Source organism: Mustela putorius, unplaced genomic scaffold (genome assembly GCF_011764305.1).
Source record: "Mustela putorius furo isolate JIRA1106 unplaced genomic scaffold, ASM1176430v1.1 tig00003909_pilon_pilon_pilon, whole genome shotgun sequence".
Lineage (NCBI taxonomy): Eukaryota > Metazoa > Chordata > Mammalia > Carnivora > Mustelidae > Mustela > Mustela putorius.
Genome location: NW_025422057.1, coordinates 41501085 through 41522683, shown reverse-complemented (window position 1 = coordinate 41522683; position 21599 = coordinate 41501085). Strand labels below are relative to the sequence as shown.

General features: G+C 51.2%; 1 protein-coding gene across 1 annotated transcript in view; it reads right to left on the bottom strand.

Annotated features, from left to right (window-relative positions):
• Positions 1 to 525: 525 nt before the first annotated feature.
• The window catches only part of LOC101693886 (anthrax toxin receptor-like), a 36525-nt gene continuing 15451 nt past the window's right edge, over positions 526 to 21599 (bottom strand). The window contains exons 2-17 of the mRNA XM_004765823.3: positions 21264 to 21335; positions 19976 to 20047; positions 17052 to 17133; positions 16916 to 16949; positions 15808 to 15887; positions 15663 to 15731; positions 15227 to 15304; positions 15065 to 15125; positions 12275 to 12370; positions 11061 to 11130; positions 10429 to 10504; positions 8415 to 8840; positions 7136 to 7174; positions 5697 to 5777; positions 4732 to 4809; positions 526 to 1062 (exon numbers count right to left, since the gene is read on the bottom strand). Coding sequence (XP_004765880.2) covers positions 868 to 1062; positions 4732 to 4809; positions 5697 to 5777; positions 7136 to 7174; positions 8415 to 8840; positions 10429 to 10504; positions 11061 to 11130; positions 12275 to 12370; positions 15065 to 15125; positions 15227 to 15304; positions 15663 to 15731; positions 15808 to 15887; positions 16916 to 16949; positions 17052 to 17133; positions 19976 to 20047; positions 21264 to 21335 — 1609 coding nt within the window. The 3' untranslated portion in view covers positions 526 to 867. The remainder of the gene's footprint in view (positions 1063 to 4731; positions 4810 to 5696; positions 5778 to 7135; positions 7175 to 8414; positions 8841 to 10428; positions 10505 to 11060; positions 11131 to 12274; positions 12371 to 15064; positions 15126 to 15226; positions 15305 to 15662; positions 15732 to 15807; positions 15888 to 16915; positions 16950 to 17051; positions 17134 to 19975; positions 20048 to 21263; positions 21336 to 21599) is intronic.

Here is a 21599-nt window from a genome sequence, read left to right as displayed (position 1 = left end):
AATAATAGCTTTGCTGGGCATCCTATTCTTAGTTGGCAGCTTTTACCTTAAATATTTGACTCTATCATCTCTCTTTTTTCTGCAAAATTCCCGTTGAAAAATACACCTTCAGTCTTATGGGCAGAGCCCCTGTGTGTGATGACTCACATTTCTCTTGTTGCTTTCACAATTCTCTCTGTATTTCAGTTTGGCAAGATGTGTTCGTATGTGCCTATCTTGTTTAATCACAGGGGTGGAGGGGGGTCCTTGGACCCAAATGAATTTAGATTTCCATTTCTCTCCACATTTGATAAGTTTTCAGCCATTTAGCTTTAAATATACTTTGTGTATCTTTCTCTTTCTGTTATCATTCTGGGATTCTAAAACATTGTTTCTGTGGATGATGTCCCATAGTATTTCTTTACTCCTTTTAACATCATTTTCTTTTTGTTTTTTTCCAGTGGGATGATTTCAAATGACCTGTCCTTAAATCACTGGGATATTAAGTAAATTATTCAAGAGATTAAAACAGTCAGTGAGTGGGGAAACAGGCTTTATTTATATTTCAAAGACATTTCAGGCTTTTTTCATAGAGGAAAATTTGTACCAAGCCCCATGCATCCAGGCCCTTCATGACAGATGAAGACCAACTTGCAGGGAGTGGGAGACATTCATGTCTACATCCATAGACCAGGTGCTTTTTCCTGGCAGGAACACTACTGATACATCTCATACAATAGAGTGTTGCTCACCAGGTAAACAAACTCTCTTGTTGATCACCAACAATTCTAACTCTTTTGACCATATATCAAGACTCTTTATATATGTCCAATTCAGTACACAAAGGGCTCTTAACAGTCTTGGGTTTGGGGGGCTTTACAGGCGAGACTATGGGGGTGGGAGTGACAAAGTAGTTCTGCAGAGTGCCTCAGAAGGGGGAGAGATCAATGGCAGCGTCATGGAGGGTGGCTGGGAGTATATGGTAGGGGGGTATTGGCACTGTTCACAGCAGCTGTTGAGGGGTGGAAGGCAGGGCAACTGCCTGCAGAGGGGCTTCAGTGGGGTGAAGTTGAAACACTGACCCTGCAGAGAAGAGAGGAGAGAGAAGGTTACTGAAAAGGCATTGGAGATGGAACCAGAAAGCTTTGGTGTCCTTGGCTCAAGGGAGTTCTGGTTCACGACCCATCAAGACCAACATGGTAGGACCTTGTTGATACCCTTCAACAGGGTATCTGTTACTCACTCTCCCTGAGTGCTGGCCTCCAGGCTGGACTGCCATTTCAAGACTCAGTTCAGGTTTTAGAAGTCTTCCCTGCCTCCCCCAGGAGGCCCCAGTGTTCTGACTCTGGACTCCCTCTGTTCTGGTTTTGAGCTTGTCTGCTTCCCATGGACTGGGAGCCTCAGAAATGAGAACAAAGCTTGACTGCCATAGCAGCACAAGCCTTGCCACAGTTCTTTCAGTGATTGTGTGCTGGAGGGTTGATTTCTCACCACAGGTCTGAGTTCAGGCTCTGGGAGCCCAGGCCAAGGGCAGCTGGGGGCACCCTCAAATGGGTGATGGGCTGTGGAGGCAGCAGCAAACCCAAACTCTTTGGCTTGGGAAGAGAACAATAGAGATGTTTGGGACAGAACAGTCTGCCTGTGGTTCACTGGCGTCCCCTCTGGACCCTAGCTCCGATTCAGCTGAGGAGTCCCAGCTGAAAGGCTCAGAAAACCAAGGAGGGGTCCTGGGCGTGCTGGCTATCTGACAGCATTTCTGGCCCCTCTAGCTCCAGGAGATACAGAGAGGATAAGAAAGGTCCTGCATCTTCCACAGGCAGCACACCTGAGAGGAGGGAGACCATGTCGGGCTTTCCCAGACCCCCAGCTTCCTTCCAGGGAGCAGTTCTTCTAGAGCCACTAATTCAAATACAAATTTGATTTACTTCAAATAAATTTGAAACAAATTTAATTCAAATAAACCTATTGACACAGCAAGGCAGCCACACCTTTAGGAACACTAACTGGGTAAAGCCCCTGGGTGTGGCCCTCATTTGAGTGGTCCTTGCACACCCCCACACAACACAGACACTTGTACCTCCAGGCCCCCATGTCCTTTTGCTCGTTATGTGCTACATGAAGTGCAAAGTGTCAGATAAGAGGGTCCCTACTCTCACAGGAGCTTCTAGGTCATTGGCTTGCAGTGGTCACTTGAATAATGGCCCTGAAAGATATCAACGTCCTAGGAACTTGTGGCTGTTTGGGTTACACTGGAAGAGGACCTTTGTGATGTGATTAAGTCAAGGAGCTTGAGATGAGGAGATTTTCCTGGGTTATCTGAATGGGCTGACAAGTGAGCCCAGGTTCTTGAAAGAGGGAGACCTACCCACCGAAGAGGAGAAGGTGATGGGAAGGGTGAAGCAGAGGGAGATTCAAGGTGCTACTCTGTTGGCATATGGGTGGAGGAAGGGGCCAGGAGCCAGAGAATCCTGAGAATGCAGTTATGGAAGTAGAAAAGGCAGGAAACAGATTTTTTTTTTTTTTTTTTTTTTTTTTTTTTTTTTTTTGCCAGACTCTCCAGAAAAAGCGCAGTCTCAGAGAGAACTGGATTTCTGCTCGGGAAACCTGTTTCACACGTCCAGCCTCCAGAGCTGAGAGTACTCCACAACCGAAAACTTATTGTTTTCATCTGCTGAGTTTGTGATACTGTGTTAGAGCAGCCACAGGAGAGTAGCATCTTATAACACCAGAGGACCGACAGTAAAAACACATTCACTACACTGGAGGAAAGAGCAGACTCAACCCACAGAACACAGCCGTGTTTGGGGTTCAGGGTTTGGGCTGCATCATCAGATTCAGCTCCCAGCAGTGTGGAGCCTGTTCTGGGAGGGGCTCAAGCCACAATGAGGGTCTCATCCACAGACGATGTGTGCAGACTCAGGAGGCAGGAGAGGGAGTGGCTTTCCCAGCCCAACTGTCTATTGTCAAATAGACAGGGGAGGCTGGGCAGGCTTTGACCCTCAGAGTCATATGGGAGGGGACAGATGAGTGGGGAGGGAGCCCCCTCCCACAGGGTTTAGTTAATGGGCTCCCAGGTCTGCTCAGGATGAGAGGATTGACTTCAGACAGCCCTGGGTGCTGAACTTGCTCTCCATTGGACTTTGCTGCTTTCTTGGACAGTGTTTGGCCATGGGCACACACACAGGGTCCCTCCTGGCTACAGAGGAGGCTGGGCCAGCTCCAGAGCTGGCATGGCAGTGGTCTGGCAGAGCCGTGGGCAGCTGGCAGTGCCCCACAATGCGTGAGTCTGAATTCTGCCACCCTTCATCTGGGGTCTTAGGAATGTGACCCTTCTGGAAGGTCGTTTAGCATCCTGCCCTCACCTGGATGGGTAGGATGGCCCTTTCTGGTATCCCTTCCTTGTTCTCCATCTGGTCTCAGGCCTCCCTCCATGTCTTGCTCCATCCCTCCGCCCTGAGTGGGCACCACTGGGTGGATTCAAGGCACAGGGTTGGTGTGGTGCTCATGTGACCATCATGGGGCTGCGGTTCTGGGAAGAGGCTCCAGGAGAATCAGATGGAGAAGGGAATTCTGTGTGAGCATGGCTGGGACTGAGGGCCCTGTTCAGACCCAGAGCCCAGAGCCCAGCCCCAGAGGAGCCCTGGCACCTCTGACACTACATGGTGGCCCTGCTGGGGGTCAGCATGCATCGGCGGTGTCTCCTCAGCAGTGTCCCAAGCCCCTCAGGCCTGCCCAGGACTCCGAAATGCCCACCTGGTACCGAGGGAGAGCCGTGCTTGCCTGATCCAAAGAAGTGACTTATGTGGTTCTCACTAGGGCTTCTGGGGACTTCAATGTTCTCCAGGGCCCTGGGCCAGTCTGTGCAAAGGGTCTGAGACCTGGAATCCAGGTGAGCCAGGAGCATGGTCTTCGTGGGCCCTCAGTCTGAGCCTTGTGGGTGTTTGTGAGGTAACCATCATGGGATCAAGATCCTGACCTGACAGGGGGCAGGGCAGGGATAGGGGTGGAGCCAGGGTCTGGGGTTCAAGTCCAGCTCTGCCACTCCAAGGCTTTGTGACCTGGGGTAAGTCACTAGACCTCTCTGTGCCTTAGCACCCCCTTTGGAAAGAAAGGCATATTAGTAGTACTTGCACATGGAGTTATTGGCAGGAGTACATAGTGAAAATATGTAGCATTCTTAGACTGTCAGCTGGCCCACAGAAGGAACTTCGAACAAGTTGTCACTAATATTCAGTTCCATGGAGGGCACCTGTAACAAGCTGGCTTCTCCCTGTTGTCACAGGCAATGACACAAAGAGGACTCTACTATCTGGTAAGGCAGTCAGTGTTGGCCAACAACATGGGGGTGTCACCATGCCCTCCACTAGTCCTAGCGTAAGAGTGAGCCATGCAGGAGAGTCTCAGTGGATGGGGGCAGCCAGCAGACCTCCAGTGGGGAGCTCAGTGGGGAGGGATGATGGTTGGGCCAGGAGAAGTTTCTGGGTGGCCTCCCTTTACAGCTTCTTTGACTTAGGTTTGGAGGCAATGGGTCATAAGAACTTTCCTGTTATTCTGGAGAGGATGTGCATGAAAATGCAGGTGCCAGACCCAAATCGGCCTGTGAGGCTCATGAACACCACCTCTCCACGTCTTGGCATCCTTGTGGCAGGTGCCTGGACAGGATCTCTGATCCATAGTCCCTGAGTGCAATGGTCAAGGGCAAAGAGCAAAGGCCTGCTGGCCCATGGAGAGCATCCCTGTGCCCCTGCTTACCTGGTCACGAGGCTGACACCATATCAATGGCAGCTGGCGGCAGCTTTGAACAAAGTCACACAGGGTATCCAGTTTGTCCTGAGAAGCAGATGTGGCCATGAGGAAGCTGCAGGCACCTCCAAAGGGTATAGTCCTTTCTGGCTTGAGATGGTCCCAGAGGGTTCTATCCCCAGGAACACACTGAGGGAGCCCTGCAGCATCTAACTGGGGCAGGGGCCTGGTGACCTCGTTTGTTTGGGGTCTCTGGAATCTGAAACATATCTTCCTCATGCTGGGCTGCCTCAGGCCTCCCCATCCCCGTCTTCAAAGCCCCCTGCAGGGTTGGGGGCCCCCTCACTGGGTGGGGGCCTAGCACATCCTGGGGTGAGAACATTTCCTGCAGGCCTTCTCCACGAGGCCCTGGTCCCTCTATGTCACTGGGTCCCCAGGACAATGGAGTTAGTTCAGTCCCTCACCCTCCTGAGGAGACACATGAAAGGCTCGCAGGAGCCACTGGTATTTCTGGATACATTTAATAGTGAACAAACCTTGCTCAGAATTCTCCTGTAAAAAATTTTGTTTCTGACCCATGGGAGCCTGATTATGACTGAGCTTGTGTTTCATCATCCCCCTGCTGGCTGGTGAACCCCAAGCCATTGCTGGACATGGTGAGCAGGTCTGATTGAGCCTGCAACTGCCAAGCTATAGCCAGCTACCAACATCTGCAAACCTGGGCCCATGCCAAGGGGGAGACTCTAGTGCTGGGCCCTGCGAGGTAGTGGAGGCAGGGACCATCCCTTCTGTTCTCTCCTGGGCCTGGGGATCAGGATGCAGTCTGCTTTTCCTCTAGTGCCAAGGGATCAGTGTCCATTTCCATAAAGTTCATCTCCTCGAAGCCATGGTTCCCGTGGGCCATGAACGGACTGCTCCCTTTTCTTCCTCAGCCTACCTGGTGGTCATAGCACCCTCCCTAATGCTCTTCTTACCTCTATGCGACTCATGTCTTCCTCGTAGGGACAACAAGGGATGACCACTGGAGTGCATCTCTGTATACACGTGTCTGACTCCTACGAAGAGAAAGCACAGCTTGCTTCTTTGTCAGCAGCTCCTGGACAGAGGCACATGACATGTGGCCCCTCAGTGGCCACTCAGGAAAAGAGCACTGCTAGGAGGTTTAGAGGAGCCTCAAGGAGCACCGTGCTCTGTGACAGTCTCCCCAGGGGAAAAACAAGCAAACCCAATGCACTTGCAAATATGGCACTTTCCCAGAAGACCACCAAACTCTACCCTGTCCCTTTGGTCTCGGGGGCTACCTCTGGGGGAAAAGCCCAGTCGTGTGTTTCTGCAGTGTACAGGAGGGCTGTCCAGGTGGGAGCACTGGCAGGGGACAGGGCCGCACTCACCCGACCCTGGCAGATTCTTTCTCAGCACGTGGCACTGCACCCAGTCCCTGTACAGCCACAGGCAGTGAGGCCTGCTTCCTACCAGCCGTCAGACTCTGGTACCCTCTTCAGGACACGGTGTACCCATATAACTCTTTCTTCCAAAACCAGGTTTCGGCTCCTACCCTGGGATATCCAAGCCTGCTCCCTGACCCTGGCTCTCTGTGCTCACCTGGACTGGGTCTGCCTCCCTGCTCGAAGCCAGGTAAGACACCTTCCAACCTCCATAACCCCTCATGTCCCTAGAGTCCCACCCTAGCCAAGCTCCTGGCCCTGCCAGGGGACAGCGGTGAAGATCAACGATATGCGGCCCAACATACATCAGAGTCCAGGCAGAGGACCAACGTTTGAAATCTAAGGTTCCTTTTTTTTTTTTAATTTTTTTATTTTTTATAAACATATATTTTTATCCCCAGGGGTACAGGTCTGTGAATCACCAGGTTTACACACTTCACAGCACTCACCCAAGCACATACCCTCCCCAATGTCCATAATCCCACCCCCTTCTCCCAAACCCCCTCCCCCCAGCAACCCTCAGTTTGTTTTGTGAGATTAAGAGTCACTTATGGTTTGTCACCCTCCCAATCCCATCTTGTTTCATTGAAATCTAAGGTTCCTATTCTCAAAGTTCACCCGACTCTCTCAAACAGTCCTTTGGAAATTGACCCAAAGTCCCTATATTTTAATAGGGATGCCGGTGCTTGCTGAAACGGGCTACCTCAAGTTGCTAATTAGGGGGCAAAGTCCCTGGAGCAGCAGAGCTGCATACATGGGAAGGGTGTTATGAATCCCAAGTCCTTCTGAGCGCCCCCCCCCCGTCCCTTGGTTACTCTCTTCTTTCTGCCAGCTCTCTTTGCGCAGGAAGCTGGGAGGTGCTGGGGCAGGGGGTGCAAATATCCCACAGGCAGCAGGAGCCCTTGTGTGTGAAGTTCAGTGTGGGCATCGAGGATGCAGACCACATCAGGACCAAAATCATGACTTACCCTTTCTATTATCTCCATTGGTGGTGGCTCCTTGTCAGTCTAGAATGTTAAAAAGAGACATGGACAGAGGCTGGAGTGGCATGGAGGGAGCTGGGTCCACCATGCAGACAGGAGGGAACCTTATTCAGCAGCAGGAAAACTGAACATGGACTTTAGGGTGACAGTCTATGAGCCCACTGCCCATGATCTCTGGCTAGCCAGCTGCACCGCCCTGAGCCTCAGGCTCCTGGGTTATTCAAAGGGGATCGGAGCTCCCTCCAGGGTGCACAGGGAGACAATCGGAGTAGGCTTCCTGGTCCTTGGCAGAGGCACCCCAGCTGGTAGTTTTTGTCAGCAGCCTTTCCATCACATGAAGATGGGAGAACTTCCCCCACTTCCCTTCCTCCCCTTCCCGTACCTACCAATTCCTAGCAACCGTCTCTGATTCCCCCTACGGGCTGGCAGTGCCCACCTCCTCTTTCTGTCCTCACACCTCCCCTTCTGCCACAATGGGACCTGCTTGTGTCCTGCAGGTTTGTTCTGTCCTTTCCCACCATCTGCCATCCCCTCTTCCTTCATCAGCTCTGGCCAGGGCCCTCTCAAACCCAGCGGCCAGTGTGTCTGCGCTCCTCCCTCCTACAGGGCCAGTATTTGTCCTTTGCTAAGCTCTGCTTGCCAAACCCTATGAAGGTGACAATTTATCTTCCACGCCCAGGTACCCATCCAGACCAGACACAGGACAGTGAGCTCCTGAGGGTAAGGCTGGTGGCAGGTCCATTCCTGTCCCTCTATGGCCAGCAAGGGGCCTAGCATGCCCTGGCCCTTAGCAAGGCCAGACCCATTGCACAAGGGCAGAGATTCTTGTTGGTGTCCGAGGCTCAGCTGTCCCAGAGGTCAGGACCCCTGCCAGCCAGCAGGATTCTCCCTTGAGGCTCTCAGTGCCTCCTGCAGGGCCCACGCTCTTCCCTCAGAGCCCTTGTGTGGTTCTCGGTCTGCCTGAGTCTCCAGAGGTCTCGCTGCTGTGAGGCCTCCCTGGCACCTGGACTCTAAGGTGGCTTCTCCACCAGCGTCCAGGGCAGCTCACAGGCCACCTCCAGAGACATGCGTGAGGCCAGCAGCCCTTAGACACATGGTGAGTCTCTGCCTGGGAGCAGAAGATAGGCTGTGTCTCTGGTTGTTCCTGTGAGGACCTGGTTGCTGATGGGCAGCTGCCACAGGCAGAATCTGGGGGTGGAACGGGCTTGGGTCCCTTGTGGTTTGGTGAGCCACTTCACAGGCTGTGTGGTCAGGGCTCACTCACATTCGTGCAGCAGCAGATGCCAAAGATAACCACCGGGATGATGAGCAGGGTGGAGGCGAGCGCTGCGTAGAGAGATTTGTCAAGGATTGGCTTTTCTGTGACAATCATGGCCCCTGTGGACTCTGGTGTGACTATTGCTTTCCCACTCCTCTCCCATGTGATGGTGGTGGACACCGTCTGCGTGGTGATCGTCTGCGTGGTTGTCATGGATGTTGTGGTCATCCACCTGGTCATTGTGGTCGTCGTGGTTGTTGTGGTAGTCTGCGTGGTTGTCGTGGTTGTTGTGGATGTTGTGGTTGTCTGTGTGGTCGTCGTGGTTGAAATGGGCACCACGGGCATCCATGTGGTTGTCATGGTGTTTGTGGTCATCATAGGTGTGGTCATCAAGGGCATCGTGGTTGTTTCTGCAGTCTTTAATGGGTCCTCCTGCAATATATAGACATGTCAGCGACAGGGGTGGGCATGAGTGACCTCTTACATGGAGCATACCCTAGTAACCACGCAGATCTCCCCATCAACCTGTTCCCATGGACCTCAGATTTCCCCACCCCAGGAAACACTGAAGGCTGGAGAACAGAGACAGCACCCAGAGAACCACTGTGGAGCCCTGGGCCACAGAGTGCACCACTAGCCCTGTTCAGAGGCTCTGTTCCAGAACCCCGACCAGGGAGCAGAATCTCCATGGTGGAACAAAGCCAGTCTGCACCTCTCGATGGACATGCTGCAAAGCCCTGTCCTAAACCAAGTGGCCTCCTTTCCCAGAGGCAGGGGAGGGGGAGGGCTGAGGGTCTGTGTCCAGGAGATAAGCAGCTGAAGGGGGAGGCAGGGTCGGGGCCCAGGGTGGTGTGGCTCCTCCTGAAGTCTTTCTGACATGTGTCTGCAGGGGGCGGGCTGTGAGTTGGTGGGACTCCTGATGGGCACATGGGTGAGTCAGTCTGCTGATCCAGAAATGTACGTCCAGGCACAAGCGAAGACAGAGTTGGAGGACTGTCAGCACTGCTGAAACCTTCCCAGGCTGGGACTGGACACTAGGGTGGTGGCAATTAGGCACCATCATCCCTCCTCCCAGGCAGCTGTTTTCTCCATCCTAACACTCTCTATCGCCCATGTCATGGTGCCCTATGCCAGGTGTCGAGGAGATATGGAGTTCTGAGGAGGAGGAACCTGGGAGCAGAACCTTCTTCCCCCATGTGCCTGTCCCTGAGCTGAGCCCCAGACCCTTTCCACAGCCCTGCTTGCTTCCTCTTCCATTCCAGAGGAGTCAGGTCAGAGAGCACTAGTAGAGAGGGACAGCTGAAGATCACAAGAAAACAGCAGAGGCAGAGGGGAGGCTGATGGCCTCTGCAAAATGACAGGGGCTGTTCCCTGTGTGAGCTGGGGCTTGGGCCAGTGATGGGCATGTGTGGGTTCAGCTGTACCAGCAGCTGCAACCATATGGTGGAAACACACCTGGCCCCATCCTCCAGATGCCCTGTGTCTGGTACCTGGATTTGGAGTGTCCCAGTGTCCCAGAGGTCCTGGACTCTGGCTCTAGCCCATAGTCCCCCATGCTCTCTCAGCTGCCTGTCTGTAATGCAGGATGGAGCCCTGAGCTCCCCCCCAAAATAGCAGGGCCAGGAGAGGTGGCAAGGGGGGAGGCAGGTGTCAGAGGCTCAGCACCATTTCTAGAGTCTGCTCAGGGCTCTGGCTTTCCCCTTTCATGTGCCTCCAATGACACTTGGATCACAGAGAGCAGAGTTTCTGCAAGGCCGGTAGACAGGTGGCTGCATTGCAGGGACTCCTGTGAACCTGCTCTCAGGGCACCTTAGAAGCCTGTGTGGGGGAATGGCTTGCTAATGACGGGCTGAGGGCCCCAAGCTGGCTGTGAGGAGCTGCCCTAGCTTTGTATTTGCAGGAGCCACCTCTTGAGACTGCCTGGGACATTCTTGCCCTTTGTGTCCCTGGTGTCTGCTCCTTCTGTGCAGTGGTTCTGGTCAGCCCAGGAGTGAGGCTGCCACCCTACATTAGCACTCACACAGTTGGTGCCACTGAAAACCATGCTGTCTTGGAATGTGACTCCAGCATCCATGCTGTATCTCACGACGAGCTCCCTAAAGTGTAGAAAAGCAGACAGTGATCACTAGTATGGATAGTATACTTCTTGCACTTGAGTCAGCCATAGTCATTAGTTTTGTTTATTGCAATGACTTTGATCATCAGGCACTGGGTCCATCAGTGAGCATATAGCATAAGTAAGGGGGGCTTACCTTAAGCACTACAAGGTCAGTTCTGCAGTGATGACTGACCAGGCATGAGGAGTCTTACATCTGGTCTGATACCCTCATGGCCATGTGCTAAGTTTCCAGGGAGAGCTGCTTGGTGTCACCATCTTGACTATTTACAGAGTACGTTGACTTAGCTTTGAATAGCTGTCTGGAGCAAAGGTACCACCACAGAGTACATCATCTCCCGAATCCTACCTTCCTCAGCAGAGCCAGGGATGGGGGAATCCTTGAATACCTCTGGGGACAACCACCAAGAGTAGGTCCTGAGCATGCCTGGAGCCCTCCCTGAATTAGACATGTGCTGCCTGTAGCTTGGCATCCCACATTCTGTATACCTCATGGTAGAAAAATGTCCATCTGGCCCCTGACCTGAGGCACTTACCGATCTTCCGTCTCAAATATGTGTCCAGGGCAAATTATACTGTGTGACGTTACAATATTTGCTCTTCTATCTAAAAAGAAAATCACAAGAATAATATTAATGCCATGTCCATTCATCCATCTCTTCCTTTCTGCCAGCCCCTGGCAAGCAGAGTTAACAGTTTGAAAGACACCAGCTTCTCTTCTCTGTCTTCCTCTAAGCCCCTACTGTGCACCAGGTTCTCTAGAATGCTCTGGTTGGATGGAAAAGGATGGTTGAGTCCCAGTTCCCAAGGGCCTTACATTTGAGGGACTGGAGGGAGACAGACATTGAAATAACTAACAAGGAACAGAATAAATGCAGACAGTGAAAAGTGCTGAGACAAGAAGCAAGGGGAAGACAGAGAGTGGAAGGGAAAAGACACAGCTTAGGAATGGGGGGACCTGTCCTGTCCTTAAGAGATACCATTTCCTTTTACAGAAACAAAAATCTGTATTCTTCAGTGACTTCACTGATGTGATGGCTGGGATTTGCTTCAAAGTAGTCCATGGTGAAGGAGTCAATAGAGCCAGATGGTCCAGAGTTGATAATTATTGAAAGTAGGTGAAGTTGTGTCAAGTTCATTCTACAATTTTTGTTACTTTTCTTTACTGTTAAAAATTTCCATTCCAAATAAGGATGGAGAGGATCCTAGAACTGAAACCAGGTGAGGGGAAAGCCAGGGAAAGATCCAAGGAAAGAGTGTCTGGCTTCTGTGAACAGCATGTGCCAAGGGCCTGGGGCATAACTAGCTGAGCTTTTGTGGAGAGAAGTAAGTGAGGAGAGGTGGGCAGGGCACTGTGAGCCCTGGGAAGGGGTTTGCATTTTATTCTAAGATGATGGATCTGACCGGGGGCTGGCCAGATCCGGGTACGTGTTGGACATTGAGGCAATAGTGGAGTGTTGGAGTGAAAGCAAAGAGGAAGCAGAGTTGATTGGAAGGGTTTGGCCACAATGCCTGGGTGGATGGTGGTGCCATTTAGTGAGGTAGCAAAGCCTGAGGAAGGAAGAGGGCCTCTCCTTGTCTTTGTGTGTTTTTTTTTCTTTTTCCTAATGGCACCCTGGGAATTGGCACATAAGAAGCTTAGAACAGTTCTGTTCTCATAGTGTCCACAGTGTATGGTCAGCAAGGACTTTGAAGACCCGGGCCTGAGGTGGGGAATTTGTCACTTTGAGGAACCAAGGGGATTACTTACTGGGTAAAGGATCGCCATCCAAAGTATATTCGCAAACAAAGTTCTCTATGTTGCTTGGATCTGGGACAGGTGTCTCAAATCCCACATCATAGGTTTCTGCAAAGGCAACATCCAACGGTCTGTATGAGACAGGGCTAAGAGTTACTTTCCCTCTGATCTGCTAGCTATAGCAGGTTCCCCCAAAACCCCATTCCCAGGAACTCCTTCTGAGGAAAGCAACTATCCTGCTCCTTCTGCTCCAACACCCCTACCCAATTCCAACCACCACAAGAAGAAAATGAATCCAAGGAAAGACTAACATCAGCTTGTGGGAGCTGCATTTCCTACACAGGGGGCCACTGCATTGCAGCTGTTGGGTGGTATGAGGACCTGGATCTGCTGGAAGGGGAGACTGGTCCTTCTGGATGGAGAATTCTCTTTCTGGAGAAGAAGTTGTACAGCAGGCCTCCCAGGGCTCCAGAGAGAAGAGCTCCCCAAGAAGGCATGAGGGCATCTCCCCAAGAAGTCCAGGAGGAAACCAGCAGTGAGGAAGGGCAATCCACTGACCACGAGACTGACAATGGCACACCAGTAGAAGTGACCGCCCTGGGGAGGGTCTGGGAACAGCCCCTGCTGCTTGGCACAGGCTCTTTGGGAGAAATCCAACTCTACTGACCAATGTTTATCCTGTGTGTCCTCTTCATACTGCAATCCTACTTGTGGGATTGACCCAGGGAATCCTGACCCATGCCCACAGTAAGTGAGCCTTACGTTTTTCACAGCCAGCTACAGCCACATGTTAGGAACAACCAGAATATTGACCAGGGAGAGTAGTGAAAGAGATTTCCTCCATCTGTAGAATGGAGTATGTGCTGACGGTTGGGAAATGTTACATACTTCATGACCCCATTCATGTAAAAACATCCTTGGAAAGCATATTTAGATAGCTCTGTGTAGACATACAGTGAACTGTCTGTGGTAGTTATTTCTGGAGGATGAGATGAAAAGAGAACTTGATCATGGTAGATGAATAGCAGCTTTGCTGGTGGCAAAGGTGTCTCTGTGCTGCACCATGGATCTTTCCTTCCCCCTCTGGGGGCTCCTGCCCCACACCGCCCATCCTGCTCTCTGCACACAGTGAGTCTCCTGGCCATCCTGAAGGCCCTGCATGACCCCATTTATGTAACAACATCCCTGAAAAGCATATTTAGATAGCTGTGTACAGACACATGATCAGCCATCTGGTGGAGTTATCTGTGGGAAACAGATGGATGGGACACCTGGGAACTTGATCATAGTGGGGTGGAGGAAGGGTCACTAAATGGACTGGCTGCAGGCATGACCCTGCACTGTGTAGCTGGTCTTGCATTCCTTCTTCAGGCTCCCCCTGCCCAGCTGAACCTGCACATGCTCCACACAAAGATTCTACCTGCCACCCTTCAGGACCTGCCCACTGAATCTCAGCGGAAAACCCTCCTCTGCCCTGGGTCCTACTATGTGTCCCCATAGATGTGCCCTGTCTGTTCTTTGCAGACACTCACTCTGGGAAAAAGAGTGACAAGGTGCCAGCAACATCCGGCTTCAGTGGGCACGAAAGCCTCAAATATACCCAGAAAACACCGGGGAAGGCTGAATCTCCAAACCACTGTGCCTAGTGCCTCAACCAAACACAGTGTTTCTAGTGCCTGAGTCCATTAAGGAGATGTTTTTTTTACAGAGCAAACTAGCCTATGCAAGGAAAATCAGAACACTAACAGCCTTCAGCTGGCAGGAGCAAGATTTGCTGAACAAGGGTTTTGCATGGATTTTCTGGAAGCCACCGTAATGGTCTGTGTTTTCATGGGGGTTGGAGTCACACAAGCATTTTGTACTTTTGTCAGAAATCATGAAATGATACACTTTTGTCATATTTCAGAAAAAAAACTCTTAGTAAATATTAGCTCCCTGTGTAAGATATGTAGATGAAAGGGTTTGGTGAAGTAGACTTATACCTGTAATTTACTTTAAAATGCAACAAAAATTAAGAATGGATTCATGGAGAGAGGGAGCAAGTGCACTAGATAGATAAAATTATAATGAAATATGATCAGATATTAAATATGAACTGCAAAATCCAGGTAGTGGAGATGGGGCTGTTCCTTGTACTGGTGTTTCCACTTTGCTATAAGCTTGGAAATTTCTTTCAGAGTCTAGGAAAATATGAAAGAACTGAATGACAAAAATAAACCATGACACAGCCAAGCCAAAGTCACGGCACATAGAAAGTGACAAGTGACTAATGAGAGGGACAGACAAAGGGCTGTGGGAATCCAGAGGGGCTGGTGAATCAGGGAAGGGGCAAGGGGCAGACTCCTGGGAGTGAGGCCTCAAAGTCCACCTTTCCAGGGTGGACGAGACCCTGGAAAGTGGACAGAGGGGCTTGCAGGAAGCCCAATGTCACCCCGCGCCTCAGCCTTAGAACTGAGGGAAGACCTGGCTGGCCTTGATGGAGGCTAGGGACCTCACACTCCCAGGCCAGGCTGGGGTTTGGGAAGGGGCCTACTCAGTGCCTTCAGGGTCCTGTGTAGGAGATGTCACCTGAGCCACAGTGAGTCTGTGCTCATCCCTGCCAGCTTTTCTAGGTGCTCTGGCCCTGGGATTTATTCACCATGCAAAGACAAGACACTCACACAAGTCACACTAACACCAAACACACACTCAGATGAACACAGACTCCCGCACATTTGAGCCCATGAGCACAGTCACACATGTACACTTAAATGCACACACTCCCCAAACCCTTCTATATAGAACAGTGGCTGCATCTCTTACCAAATAAACAGACAAAGTAAACGCCGGCTGACTTCATTTTCTTACAGGTATTGGCCACAAGCTGAAAGAGAAAGAGAAAGGAGTAGCAGGTCAGGGACAGTGGATTGTGGTAGCACGGTGAGAAGCCTCCTTGTCCCCCTCTCACATTTAATGCAGACTCACCGATTGATAAGCGAGATCCATTTCCTTGAGCCCCTTTGTTGCATACACCTGGGATTCTCTTCCTGTAATGCCAACTAGCTACAAAGAGGAAGAAGTGTCACGGACTCACAGGAAGTGGTAACTATGAGGTGTTCACAAGCAGTTGAAGACACAGAAGTCCCCATTCCAGGAGACAGTCTTTTGCTTATAGATTCTGAGGGCCAGACCCTGGTGTCAGCCAGCAGCCCGCCCTTCGGGAAAGGAAAGCTCTTACACATGTACATGGGGCATGTAGGTTTAACACAACAATTGCCATTCATTTCTGCAGTGGCTATCTGCTGTCCAGACACTAGGGGTGGGTTAGAGATCCATCCTCATGTAACCCTGGGAAAACCACCTATGAAAGCTTTCTCCATATAGGCTCACAGGTGGCACCTGGTTACCTGCTCGTAATTACCTGCGCTCTGTCATAATTGTTCAAAGTCATGAAGTAAAGGGAGCCCTTCATCCTCTGAGCCTCCTTAGCCTAAGACAAATAAGACTTTGAGTATAAGATACTTGAAATATGCAGCAGAATGCTAATAATGATGAGCTGGACTCACTTCGGCCTTGATCATCGGTATTGATGATGGTTTCAGTGGTGCAGTGGTCACCGCAATAATCAGGCTGTTCATACGTGGGTCTGCAGAGGAGGCAGGGAGTGTCCTGATCAGTAAAGGCCCCCAGGGTGACTCTCCACAGGCTGCTGGAGCACAGTGCTGCTCCCCACACTTCCTCCTCCAGAGGAAAGGCCCCCCGACCCGAGCACCCACCATCAGCGATGTCTGGAGGGCTAGCAGCCCAGCCCTGGAGGGAGAAGGGCCTTAGCCAGGACCTACATTATAGATGACAGCACTGAGCCTCGCTCTGGCCCTTCCTACTGAACCGTCACTATGACCAGACATACGACCCTTGCTCTGAAAGGTAACTCCAGCTACTTCACTGCACAAGCATCAGCCTTTCAGTTGAGCAAAGGGACGGACAGCCAGACTCGACTGTACCCGATGTCCCACAGGGCAGTGGACAGCCTGGCTCTGGCTCAGGGCAGTGCCCTCAGAAAGTCCTGCTCTATCTGCGCACCCAGGGATCCAGAAGACAAGGTGGAGACTCTCGGGCTGTGGACCCCATGGCCAGCTCAGTGCACTTCCCCACCAGGCTCTCACTTCCTTCCCGGCAAGGGCTGTAACCCTGCAGTCTAGACGAAGACGGTTCTGGGCCGAGGACAGCCTTTTCCAGTGCTGGGGACACAGTCACAGGATGACATTAGCCAGAGGGAAGGAACCGAAGGGAAAGGAGCCAGGGCCAGAAATGTGGTGGAGACAAAGTGTGGGTAGCGAGGGTGAAATCCAGCGCTTTTTTTCTGAAAATGGAATCTTGTCTGCTCTCGGTCCCCTAGCTTTTCTGTTTTCTTGTTTAGGCAGCCCAAGTATAGTTCAAGCACCTCTCAGTTACCAAGAACTTAGAAGGTACACGTATGGCCCCATGTTACTCTGAGATACATTACTAGGGATGGTTTTCGTCCTCCCTGCAGAGGAGGATACCCATGGCCCAGAAAGGACAACACCTTGTTCCAAGAGTCAGTGATAGTAATGGTCTGTACCAGACCTCCCCGAGGCCCAGGCCTGCTCTGCCCCCACAACCTGCCCACAGTGAAGTCACCAGGCAGCTTACTTATGAGATGCTGTTTTCGAAGGTCCTCATTTACCTGCAAGGAAATGAAGGAGTATTGGTGGAGGGCAGTGGGAGGACCCAGGGATACTCTGAGAATTCCATAAAGCAGAAGTCCTCAGAGCTCTAGAGTTAGTACCTTTACAAATCCTGTCTCCAATAGGTTGTCTCCTGAAAGTTGTACTGTCTTAAGATTTTTAAGAGCTTCTTCAAATTCCTTTCTGAAAAAATCAGAAAAAGTGTTGAAATGTAATTTGGTCTTAATATTAAAGGCAGCCCCAAGCCGTTCTGGAGCCACTGTGCAGTGTGTACATGTCTGGCTCAAGTCAAGTAGCCCAGTCATGACCTTCAGCCACCTGTCCTTGATATTGACAGGTCATGCTCAGGCCTCCACTGTCTCCATTCGGGTGAGCATAGGGTGGGAGATGCTGCTTTGCTAGTCCCATGGGTATGGCCTTGCTTTCTCTGCACTCGTCACAGTCTCAGGCACACAGACCTGGGGGACCCCCAAGGCCCCAGGGTGAATGTGGGGCACACCCATGGAGGTGTCACTGTGAATCCCACTCACAGTGTAATGGGCAGGGCTGCTAGAAGTTACTAGGTCCCTCAGGAAGGCACACTATCCTCCAACATGTAAGACTGAGTTTGGAAAAGTTATCCTTCTGATTGATGCTCCTGTCCTGTCCCATCCTCCACTGCCACAGACCCCTGAGGTTGACATGGTCTCCCCAAGATTCTTTCCCTTCTGGACTGATGCTAAAGAAAGTAGCAAGCTGCTTCATGAGCACACTAGGGCTCCTGAATCCATGTGCTCCTGGAAAAGGCCAAAGCCTGGGGAAGTGGCCCTGAGGAGTGACCCTGGGCTGCCACAGTTCTGTGGCCAGACAGCTGCTGTGAAGGCAGAACTCATGGGTGAGACTGGGATACATGAGGGTCTGGGTGTTTAGGTTCAGGCCAATCCCATGTGATGAGCTAGGCTGGCACAGCCAGTCTAGGAGAGTGTGGACCCAAGAAGGCTTTTCATTGTGGAGAGTGCAGGTGTTGCTATGGGGTAGACCTGAGAGCCCCAGGTCCAGCCCCACACAGCCCAGCCCAGCCCAGCCCAAGAGGTGAGGCCTGGGACCTGGGGCCAGTGGAAGCCACACCAGGCACTGCCTGTCTAGCAGAAGCACTCTCCCCTTCTTTCTCATCATACACTGGAAGATTTATATTTTGTGACAGTATCCCAAATATGGGGGAACTCATCTCTTACCACTGTCTAGTCCAACAGGCTCCCTCCAGGGAGTGCTGCCCCTCTGGCCCTACTCCCAGCTCTGTCCGTGGGAGGGACACCAGGCTCCTTGTCTCCTAGCAGTCTCTCTTCCTCTTTAATACCTGTCTCAACTCCTTGGAGCCTCTCCATCTCTCTCCTGTTGTCACCCACCTGGGCAACACCTCTGGGTCTTCTTAGCCCCTGTGCCATCTGGTTTCTTCAACATTCAGGAAAAAACCCCTCTTGGACTATGTCTTCTCAGCCTACTCGATCCTAGCAGGACAGGCTCAGAAAGCACCAAGCAAGGTCCTTAGCCTTGGTCCCACCTTCTCTGCAGAACCTCCAGAGTCACACTTGTATCAGGTAACATTGCCCCCTCTGGGATTTTCTCTGAATGCCAGGGTCTACCTGGGCTCTCAGCCATAGGCTTCCTCAACACCTAGGCAGTGGGGCATGTTTGGGAAGCCCCAGTCTCAGGTGGAGCCTAACTCCTGTCAAGATTCTCTGGGTTTCTCAGGAGCTGACAGCCTTAGGACCATGATCTGAGTGTGAGCTCTCTTCCCAGCTGCACATCTTGCCCCATCTCATTTCACATCTTTTCTACTCCCCTGAGTACACTGCCACTCCTGAAACCTCATTTGTGGAAGATGTCATTATGTTTCCTGTCCAGAGAGGACCAGGAGGCCCTCATTCAGTCTCCACACAGCTTCTCACATGGGCCCTGAGACTCCCACCTTAGAGAAGGCAGAAGACTTCCCCTCCCCAGTGACAGCTCTTTCACCAGGGCCCCCTGTCCAACAGCCTTGCATCTCTCTGCCACCTGCCAGCGTCACCCCCAATGGACTTGTTTCCTTCCACTCAGCTCATATCCACTCAGTTCTCTCTGTCCTAAACACATAACCACACATACGCACAAACCTTTGCCTCCACTAATGCTTGGAGCAGCCATCCCACTCATTGCTTTTCCTGGAGTCAGAGATGAGAGTGCAGTCTGCATGCACTGACATCACCACTGTGCACACCTGGCTTCTCTCCATGGTACTGAATGGTGGGTCTATGTCATAAATCCTGGGTCCATTCAGCCCTAAGGGTGCTCAACCTCTCTTTGGTCCTTCTCGCTCTCTAAATTGGGATTCAGCCATTTATGTCCATGAGAATCTTAACCTTTCAGCCACCCAGAAGCTCCATAACTTCCTATCTCCGGGTTTTTGAGAAAACTGCTTAGCGCACCATGACCCACCCTCAATCATTCTATCCCAACTTGGTGCTCAGGATTCCACTCATTGGTTCCCCTGTCCCAGACCTACTAAGGGACCAAGATCTGCTTCATTGACACCCATCAACACTTTGATGCTGCCAATCCCATCCCTTCCTCTCTGCTAGTGACTTTGTCTCTCCCTGCCCCACTGGCCCAGGGCAGAAAGTGACACACAAGAGCAAGTACCCATCATTGGTACTGCTCATAAATAAGCCACACATCTGTCCTACCCCATCCAGGGAGTCCTCACTGACAGCCACTTCTAAGAACAGGGAAGGGCATAGAGAGAACAACTCAGACATGTGATCACAGGGCTTAGAGGGACAGGGATGGTCTACCAGTACAGGACTGGCCATTTTCAGAGCAGCCAGGGGCCAGAAGAAAGGGAGGAGTCAGAGCTTGGGGGTCAGGGTGCACAATGAAGGAATCTCAGGCCAGCCCATGCACACACCATTGGGATTCCCACTGTGGTCTCAGGGAACCTCTCAGCTCCCTTGATCTTTCTGGGGTCTCACCCACTAAGGCCTGCCTTGGGGGTCAACGTGGCACTTGCCTGTGTATGGTGAGTGGCAATTGGGTCTCACCCTGTGAATTGTAGGTGACTATGCTGATCTTCACGGCTGGGCTAGGGAGGAAGGACATGCTTGTGAGAAGCCATTGACACAGTTTCAGATGAAACCAGTGGCAATCAGGGAGGGAATGCATGAGAGTTTCCCTGTCCCCACCTCAACTATTCTGTTTTGGGCCCTGCTTTCCAAACCCCAGAACTTCTTGTAATTTTAGCAAAGAAATTCTGAGGCCTGTTAAATAGGCAACCTTCCTGGAAGAGTGTGTGAGAATGGCATCCTGAATCACCCTTACACTCTCTCCAAAAGACACACACACACACACACACACACACACACACACACACACACACACACAGGCATATGCACAGTGCAACTCAAGGAGATAGACACCTTCATACTCTTGCAAGAGGGCCTCCCAAATGGCCTCTCCTCTACTGCAACATACTTTGGAACTCCTTCCCCACCTCTCTCTCTTCTAAAAAAGTTATTCTCTCTTTTGGTAACCATGCATATACATCCCTTCATTTCCTCCCCTTGGTCACTGTTTTCTGGTCTGCTGACTCTCATTATTCCTTAGCTAAACTGCTTTTGGTTCTTCTCCCAACTCATTTACCACTATTATCAGACTTTTTTTTTTTTCTTAGAGCACAACTTTGGTATTTTCACACCCTTAAACAAGAATTATCTGTGGCTTCCTATAGCTCACAGCAGAAAATTCAAGCCCCATGGCCTGGCATGAGTCACTGTGTTTTGGCTCCATGCTGACTCATCTGGCTTTATCTCTCAGCCCTCCCCTGCATTATAACCCTATCCTGCACCCAAAAAGACCTCTTACTCCCTAAGAAATCTCCCTGATGGTTCCTGTTACCCTGTTTTTTCCCATCTTTAAAAAATGAGATCAAATTTCACATCCCCTGGGAAACCATCATTGAACTTTTTCTGTGAATTCTTAATTTTTCCTTAAAGTTGCCATAAGTCATTTGCCTTTTCTTTTGGCCCCTGGCATTGTTTAAGCAAGCGTTTATTTACTGCTACTGTTTTGCCTGTTTCCTAATCTGTTAGGTCCTCTAGGTCAGACTGTATCCCCAACAATATGGCTTGACTCTCAGGCAGGAGCCAGTCAAAGCTGCCATGAACCAATGGAATGACTGACCTATCCTTTCCTATTTCAAGACACTGCCCTGGGCTCTGTGCTCTTGACTGGAGGGATACTCATGCCTACTGAGCTAAAGAGCTGTGTACTCTGCCTGGCAGAGGGAAACACAAGCCTACTTTGTGAACCTCTTCAGCATTTCCTCCACAAGTCTCTGTGATTCTTCCCAGTAGTCTTTTGCAGTTTGTGACCTGAAAGCCAAAACAACATTGATCAGAGGGATTATGTGCCTCCATCAGGTAGGCAGGATTTCTGCCTCCCTACCTCCCACAGTCCCTTTGGCAAGCTCATCTACAGCCCACATAACTGATGTCTTCCAAACACCTTAGTGGGTTACCTTGGTGGTGACTATCATCAGTGGAAGTGGTGGGGAAGATGACCACATAGACCCATGCTTGAGGATGAGGGACTTTGGATACAAACCCAGATGGTTGGTCATGTTAGATGAGGCTATT